Genomic DNA, 8,703 nt, shown 5'->3' with positions numbered 1-8,703 from the left:
TTTTTCCACTTTAATAATTACATTCTCATTGATGTCATTTTTTTATTTCTGTGGTAATCTCTGCGTGAGCGAGACAGTGACAGTCTGACAGCCGCTCCCTTTGATCTGATTTCTGATTGGTGCATTGCGACGCCAATAGCTCGTGTCGCGAATAGAAATAAAACACATTGATTTCTAAATTCGCTCGCTTCGTTCGCGCCGCTCGCTACGGCTGCGCTGTGCATCGCTCCATTTAAATCAATAGCTTTCATTATATAGACCTTTAGTGATATTTAAGGGATGCTCAGATATTTTATTTCCATGCACCCCGCCACACATCTATGGAGGATAATTTGTGCCAAAATTAATAAATAAATAATTAACGAAATAAATACATAAATAAGTAAAAAGTGAAATATATTTAATAATTTATCTATTTATTTATTTATTTCGTTATTTATTTACGTATTTATTTCGTTTTTTATTTCTGTATTTATTTCGTCTTTTCATTTTGGCACAATCTTTTCGAGCTCCCGTCAATCATGCTCGATGGGCGGGTCAGTAAGTGACTCGGTGATCTCCTAACTCTGCCTGGTGTAGTATTGCGGAGAGGCGTGCAGGCAGGGCTGCAGTTTCAATGCAGTGAATATTCCATACGTTACAAATGTGTGCAACATGACTTATAGGAGTCTTATCCTGGGAAAGATTAGGGAGCTTTTAATTCAAGTTGAATGTGACAATGACGACTTTATTTTGTGTCGAGTAGATTGGCTGTTGGAAAGAATAGGGCAGATATTGGCATGTACTGATGAAAATATTGATGAAGGTGCCAGAACTAACTTGCAGATAATTCGCCATCAAATTCTACGCAGTACCAGTGACGACAGTACAGCAGAAGAGTCCGCAGCGTTACGCCAAACTGGGACGGGAAAATCTGGACGTCCCAAGAAATTTTTACTCAGGGAGTCCTCTCCGCACTAGTGATGTGCAGTTCGCGAATGAATCCTTCTTTTTGAACGACTCACTCAGGTGAACGATGGGAATCGGATCAGAGCCCCCATTGAATCGGTTCTTTTGATTCACCCCATGAACAGGCTGCGTGGCGCACAGGAGTCGAGTTACCAGCCTATCAAAACTCATGAAGTGATTCCTTACCTCTCGAGTCTGGCTGATTTGTTCGTTGTAACAAGGAAACCGTGTTGTCTCTCAACTCGTTGAGTGTTATGAAACTGAAGACCGTATGTGCCATGTTGGATCCAAATTCCCGCTTACTTAGTGCATGATAAGAACTCTGTGTGAGCCAAAATGACGTCAGTTACATCCTCCAGACCACAGCTATGTATCTCTGATCCAGACGGTGTGTGCTTTCTAGAGAGCTGCTTCACGCTGTCAGAAACTCACATTACAAGTTTGTGCACCAGAATTATTATTTTTTGTACAGTTCTTCTTGGTTTACTATGTGCGTAAGTCTGCCAAACAAATAAATAATAAAATGAATCCTTACTAGTTGTAGCCTCTGTGTGTTTGTTATTTCTTATACACATACAACATTAATCATATCTATAGTTAACTATGTTGCACAAATTATGATTAATACTTCTAAGTCATCTTGAGTAAAGTCAGCCAAATAACTTATTAATAATAATAATAATAATAATAATAATAATAATAATAATAATAATAATAATAATAATAATAATAATAATAGAGATATACACCTCATTTCCAAAATAAATAAATACAAACATCTACTGGTATTGTGACGTTATTGTACCCAAGGCTTAATTATATAACTTGTGATTACATATTGTGATTACAAAGATTACATGACGATTTACGACTACGGTTAAATATTTTATAATTTAATAATGACGGCGATTCAGTCCACAAGGTGACACGTAGTATCAGCTACGATACCACGACCTTGTAGGAGGATATTGCACATTGTAACGGATGACGTTCTTAAACGTCTATTATATTTTACACGGACATTAAATATACATTTTCTAAATGTTATTTTACTGTGTTAAACACAAAAAATACTAAATATATACACGTTTAAACTTTGTTTATATAAAATGTACATGTTGCGGTTATGGGTGTGCTTCAACGTGTGATTGATCACATGACTAATTCCTAAAGGTTTACTGGATATTATTATTATTATTATTATTTATTTCTTAGCTGACGCCCTTATCCAGGGCGACTTACAATTGTTACAAGATATCACATTATTTTTACATACAATTCCCCATTTATACAGTTGGGTTTTTACTAGAGCAATCTAGGTAAAGTACCTTGCTCAAGGGTACAGCAGCAATGTCCCCCACCTGGGATTGAACCCACGACCCTCCGGTCAAACAGCGTTTTGCTCTGTGCTGAATAAATACCACGGATTAGTTCCACAAATACCACTCGCTCGAGCCTCTCTTTTTTGTTGTAAAAAAACAATGAGTGACTCCAAATGTATAGAAAAAAAACACATAAGAAATGCAAATGACTATTTTTTTTAAAAAAAGATTAAATTAAATTAGATTGATACTGATGGCTAAACAATGCTAACGGTTCAAACTGTTATGTTATCTCTAGGATTGTAAATAGATATCTTTTTTTTGTCAAACTATATTTAATGTTTATGAACCCAGTCAACCAAATATAGATTCTCCCTCGCTTTTATGATGTGCAGTTCATGAACGACTCGTTCTTTCCGGTTCAAATAAACCTTCGTAAACAATCTTCATGCGGTCTACATTGATTGGTTTTGTGTCATTGAATCAGTGAATCAAATGAACGAAATGAATCGATTCACCAAACTGAACTGAATCAAATGAATCGAGACACTAAAAGGAATCGACCTGCCCATCACTGCTCCGCGCTACTACCAGGGAAAGAGAGGAGATCAGCGAGTCACTTACTGTCCCGACCATCGAGCATGACTGACGGGGGCTCGAAAAGATTGTGCCAAAATGAAAACACCAAATAAATAAAGAATTGAAAAACGAAATAAATAAATAAATAAATAAATAAATAACGAAATAAATAAAGAAATAAATAAATACATTATTAAATATATTAGATTTTTTTTTACTTATTTATGTATTTATTTCGTTTTTTATTTATTTGTTTATTTAATTATTTATTTAGAATTGTATTTATTTATTTATCTATTTATTTATTTTTAATTTTGGCACAAATGATCCTACACGATCAAATAACATAAAAATACACGTGTTGTGTAAAATGTTTTTCTAAACCTCTCTATGTAATAATTAGCTCTAGTCGGCACTAGGACCCTAGACAGGTCCCACAGAACGAGCTCCTCGGTGCCAGCCATCCTCCCAGCGCTGGGGCTGTAAACCCTTCACACTGCTGCTGTAACGGGCAGTGTTGTGTGATCCGCTCCCGGGATGGATTCTGTCTCCTGCCGGTGAGATGAGAGATGAGGTTAAACGCTCTAAACCACGAATGCAGATGAGCCCGTCTCTTCTGCTTTGTGGTTTAGACGTTTGCTGCATCTCATAACCAAAAGCCATCCAGGACATCTCCAGTATGAGACAGCGGGAATCATTCACAATGCCTTCTCCTCGGAGTTATTTAAAGGGGCTGTGCCCCACATACAGGCTATGGGCACATCTGTGGCTCCACGAGTATCTACTGACACACTCTACATCGCTTCACTGCATAAACTCATCACTTTCCTCAGAATGATCCCGCAATATTAAGAAAATAACTGTAACACACATAGAATTTTGAAATATTTCCTTTATCTGTTAATATAACTACCTAGCCATTGCCCTCTATATAAACTTAAGGGAATTCCAATATACATATTGATGCTTCTTCAGCTCTGATGTTTAATCCGAGTCGAATGTTGTGAAACTTCATTAACAGCAAACTGTGTCCGATTATACTGCTGTATTGCTCTTGATAATATCCACTAGGGGGCAGCAGTGCTTTTAATTAAGGTCTGTTCAGTGGAACTTGAAGAGCCAGTATTAAGTCTATACAACCCCTCGGGCCCTGAGTCTGAAACGTTTGTCTAACAGTATTTTGAAGTTATGGGTGTCATGTAAAATATTGCACTGCTCCTGTCTGTGCTGGGCTGTTTTGTGACACACCGAATAGGCAATGGGCTAATGGCACACAGTATATGGCTACTACAACTGCAGCAATGATGGAGACACAAAACATCCATTCTGGGCTGCAGTCCATTCAGAGGACAATTGGGAGGATTCAGTGTGCAATGTTCAGAAGCCTTTTTACTCCTTTATTTAACGTTGCTGGGGGAAGCCCACTAGGGACCACGTGACAGAACTTTATTAGATATTGTATCTTTGAAACAGGGGTTTGATTGTATGCTAATTAGGCATTATGATGCCAAATATTCTTCAAATCTGGCTATGGTAACAAGTGCAATAGAATCTTAAAAAAAGGAATTTCATACCTTCTGTAGCACACAGGCTCTCTCAATGAGGCTGAGGATTGTAGAGAAAAATGCCAAGACACAGGACACAGCTAAATACTTTATTATTCATAAGCAAAAAAGGAAAAGCAATAAGATATTGTACTGTGCAACTAACATTTAATAGTAATCAGGAATAACTAAGTTATACTAAGCAAATAATTAACAAATGTACTTTTCAATCAGTAATAAAAAAAATTAAGAAATTAATACAAATTTCTAAACTGTCTTCACATCACTAATATAAAACTGTTATTAACAATTATCTATAGTAAACAGCAACAACTACTTTATTAACAAATAAAGCAACAGCAATCAGTGATGAATAGAACCTGAAATATATCAAAATGCTAAAACGCTCTTATTAAAATGATATAGAAATGAAGAGATGCAGGCACAGGCAGGATGCAGCGGGTTACAGTAACAGCAATACTCTTTCACAATGGACTATACTGGCATAGGGAACCAGCAGCAGCAACACACAGGAATAATTGAACTTCCGCTTAACTCACAACACTCACTAAATACAGGAACATGCAATCCAATTGGAATCCAGTTATCAAAGCGGTTTCATGCAGTACGATCTCCTCTGTGCTGCTGCATTCCCCTGCTGGGTTGGGCATGTGCTGGTTTTCTGGGTTGCTGATGGTCTAGTTGTCGGGGTGGCTGATGGTCTAGTTGTCTGGGTTGCTGATGGTCTAGTTGTCGGGGTTGCTGATGGTCTAGTTGTCGGAGTTGCTGATGCTCTAGTTGTCGGGGTTGCTGGTGGGCTAGTTTTCTTGGTTGTGGTCGTTGTTGTTCTTGAAGTAGTTGAATCTCTCTTTGGAGGTCCTGTAAGCACAATTCAATTTACATACAAATGATGCCTTAATATCTGACACAGCAGCCAGTACCTTCTACACAACTGACCACCGCCAAAGACAAAGGGCCCAATTCACGTCCCAGTGGTACAACTGGAGTGAAGACTGGAGGTGTGTTATTATCACTCCTCAAACTTCACTCCTTGCTCCCGCTGTAATTCACCAATGTCCTCATGGCACTTTGTTCCGTGGTGTTTGACCCGCCCTCATGAATAATTAATTTGCGTTAATACCACCCTTTATACCATGACAGTGAGATCATGTTTAGGGAGATTAAAAATGTCAACTATTCTTTTTTTCCTTCATGATGAGGAATTCAAACAGCATTCAAACAATCCCTGTTATAGTTAAAGTGATTACAATTTCACACGACAATTAATACTATTTCAGTCGTACTACTGTACCTGTATATTAAAACAGGGAGTGGGTGAAACCGGACCAGGACAAACCTGGCCGGACAGGACACTAAAACAATGAGAAGCGTCTTGAAAACTACACCACATTATTACTGCGTCACTAATTCAAGCACACACACTGAGCTGTGTGGGTTACATCATTTGCTGAAGGGTATCAGCACTGATATTAAGACAGAAATGGTACCAACGCCAACAAAAACATTCTGTGAATCAGACCCAAAGTCAGTTATCTACAGGTAATGGCCGCTGCAAAGGGTACTAATGCTGTTCTAGACATTGTGTGTATTTAAATGTGTTTTAAGCTGTTTGAAATGTATGTTGCTGTTTAAAAGCGAGTTTCAGGATTCTAAAGCCCCAGTCACTTTAGACGTTTAGCTTTTAAAAGTCCCATTAGCTTAATTTACATCTGGGATAATGACTGAACTCGCTGTGCTTAGAAACTGATTGACTGAGAAGATCTGTGAGCTTTACAATATGGGATAATGAAGGGACTTTGAACACACAGCTTCAATGGTAAACACAAGGGTTTGGTGTTGGCAGCCCTTCTCAGGTTCTGTATTCTAGTTTGCTTTTGTTATGAATGTGTGGATGTTATTTGAAATTATACTGCATGTTATGATTCTACCAGAAACCCCTGTGTGTTCATCCACAGTGAATACATTACACAAAACAACCAATCAAAAGAAATCAAAAATCTAAATCCAAGCAGTCAGTAAGTTGTCAGTAAGGACTGCAGCTGAAATCTGCCTAGCAGAGGTCCAAATGCCAGTGGAGCAGAAGAACATTTTGTTCAGCAAGAAAAAAACAAAACAAGAGAGCTGTAACGTAACTGACCAGCAGGAAAATGACCCTTAAACAAACCCCATTGTCTGTGTGTGTGCTGAAAACAAGGCAGGGTGTTCATGTAGTCACACACAGGACCTTGAGTGGTTTCAGCAGTTCAGCACATATTCTTAATTTTAACACAAGTACTCACCAACCAGAACATGTTTATTATATTTACCTTGAACTGTCAGTTTAACATTCCTGTGAGTGACACATATCCCATTGATCCACACGTCACACGTGTAATCCCGAGTGTCCTCCAGTCTGAGCTCAGAGATTAGCAGAGAGGCGTTTCCAGAGGAGACTTCATCAGACAGCTTCACTCGGCCGCTCCACTGCGCAGGGATGGGTGCTGAGGGGGTCTTTGAGTCGATTAATAGAACAGCTTCTCCCTGATCTGGATATGCATGCCATCTGACTTCTACATCCTGCCTAGGAGTGGGGGTGTAAGAACAGGGCAGCACTGCTCTCCCCCCAGCTGTGCCAGAGACAGCAACACGGTCTTGTGCAGAGCAACCTGCTATAAGAGAGAGAAGAGACAATAAACTCAATGGAATAAACACCTACATTCTTCTGTTGATGATATTTCGGTTGTTTCCTCGTATTTTTGACGTTGCAGATCTTTCAAAGAAAACGCTATCGATGAAAAGTTTCTGCTGCTTCCTGGTTCCCAATTATTTTGTGTTTGTTTGTTTATTTAACCAGGAGATTTACCCATTGAGACCGAGGCCTCATTTACAAGGGGGTCCTGGAAAACAATAAAGGACAAATACAACACAAGCAACCCAATAAAAACATGTGGTTCAGACTCAGTCAGCAGCATTGTGACAGGGCAGCGGGAGCGGCTGGGGGACCCAGAAATTGGGGAGGCATAAAATATTAGCAGCGGGTCCGACTGTTTCACTCCTGTTTTTACATTTGAAACGATGCTATTCAATACAAATGCTGCCATTTACATAAACACTTGTGTTTGTTTACTATATGATACAGCAACAAAGCAAAGCGCTAATAAGTGAATATGCAATCGTGAAACCAGACGATAATACCAACACCGTGTAATAATAATAAATAATAAATCAGACACTACTGTACCTATTATAAAAAAAAAACAAGGGAACGACTATGATAAAAAAAAATAAAAAAACATCAGTCTAATTCAGTGTCAACCAACAAGCTTACTTCAATAACGCCGCGGCATTATCAGACTTTAAATTATGACGGGAACCCAAGTGTTGCACATTTGAAATAAAGCACTTTACACACATGTATGTTTGATCCCCCAGAATACCCGAAATGTTTACATTTAGTGCAGCAATTGTTTCCACAGAGAGGAATATACTAAATAGAAGCAATGACTGCAGCCCCTGTGCCTTTCCCTGTGTGTATGTAAACCCAAATATTAATAAAGAATTAGAAACAACATGAAATGCAGTTTAACTGTGTGTCAGGATCACAATATTATTGCTGGTAACTGAACAATAACAACAACAGCGTTTCCTTATCTCGATTACTTTCATAACAATCCCATTCGTCCATCTTTCATCCTCGCTAAACTGTCAATCACGCTGCCATGGAAACAGCCTTTGCTCTTGAGCTCCGGAAGTCAGGTTGATTCCATTGACATACAGTTCAATGCAGACAGTGTGTTTTGCCCCATTGTATTCCGCAGGTAGGTTTTCATTCTCTTCAAGCATGAAAATGAAGGTTCTGCTGCCACGCTAGTCACTGGAATGGTTGGCATGAACTTCAGCAGCTTCCACACTTGTGGTGCGGTTTGTGAAAGGTCGTTCTCCGTGATGAATTGCAATAGCGCTCCTGTGGTTTATGGAAAGCTGCATCCTCGTAGATAGCGTGCAGTTCATTCTTCAACCTTTGTGTGAAACAGCATCTTTGTCTCATCAACAGGGAACCCCTTTGCTTTTGAGAAGTCTTCAGAGCAGTGCTTCTCAAACTTTGCCATAGTGAGCCTCCCTGAGCTATGAAAAAATACCTGCGCCTCCCCAGTTTACTAAAACAATATAACAAACTGAAAATCCTATATGTTGCAAAACAATGAATAAAAGAGTAGAAGGGATTTGATCAATATAGAGCAGTATGAGTTTCAGAAGTATTCATTCATAAACAGAACAAATGGAAGCAGCTAAAATCTTATTTTTTTTGG

At 38.8% G+C, this 8,703-nt stretch overlaps 1 protein-coding gene across 2 annotated transcripts in view; it reads right to left on the bottom strand.

Moving 5' to 3' along the window:
* LOC117433428 (hepatitis A virus cellular receptor 1-like) overlaps positions 1–8,703 on the bottom strand; it is a 52,853-nt gene that overhangs the window by 39,874 nt on the left and 4,276 nt on the right. Inside the window, exons 2-3 of one of the 2 annotated variants that reach the window (XM_059006790.1) lie at positions 6,721–7,062; positions 4,490–5,272 (exon numbers count right to left, since the gene is read on the bottom strand). In XM_059006790.1, coding sequence (XP_058862773.1) covers positions 5,001–5,272; positions 6,721–7,062 — 614 coding nt within the window. In that variant the 3' untranslated portion in view covers positions 4,490–5,000. Of the gene's footprint in view, positions 1–4,489; positions 5,273–6,720; positions 7,063–8,703 lie in introns of those variants that run through there. The other variant, XM_059006789.1, reaches the window with a different exon arrangement.

Source organism: Acipenser ruthenus, chromosome 33, assembly GCF_902713425.1.
Source record: "Acipenser ruthenus chromosome 33, fAciRut3.2 maternal haplotype, whole genome shotgun sequence".
Taxonomy (NCBI): Eukaryota; Metazoa; Chordata; class Actinopteri; order Acipenseriformes; family Acipenseridae; genus Acipenser; species Acipenser ruthenus.
This window is presented reverse-complemented; position numbering and strand designations above follow the sequence as displayed.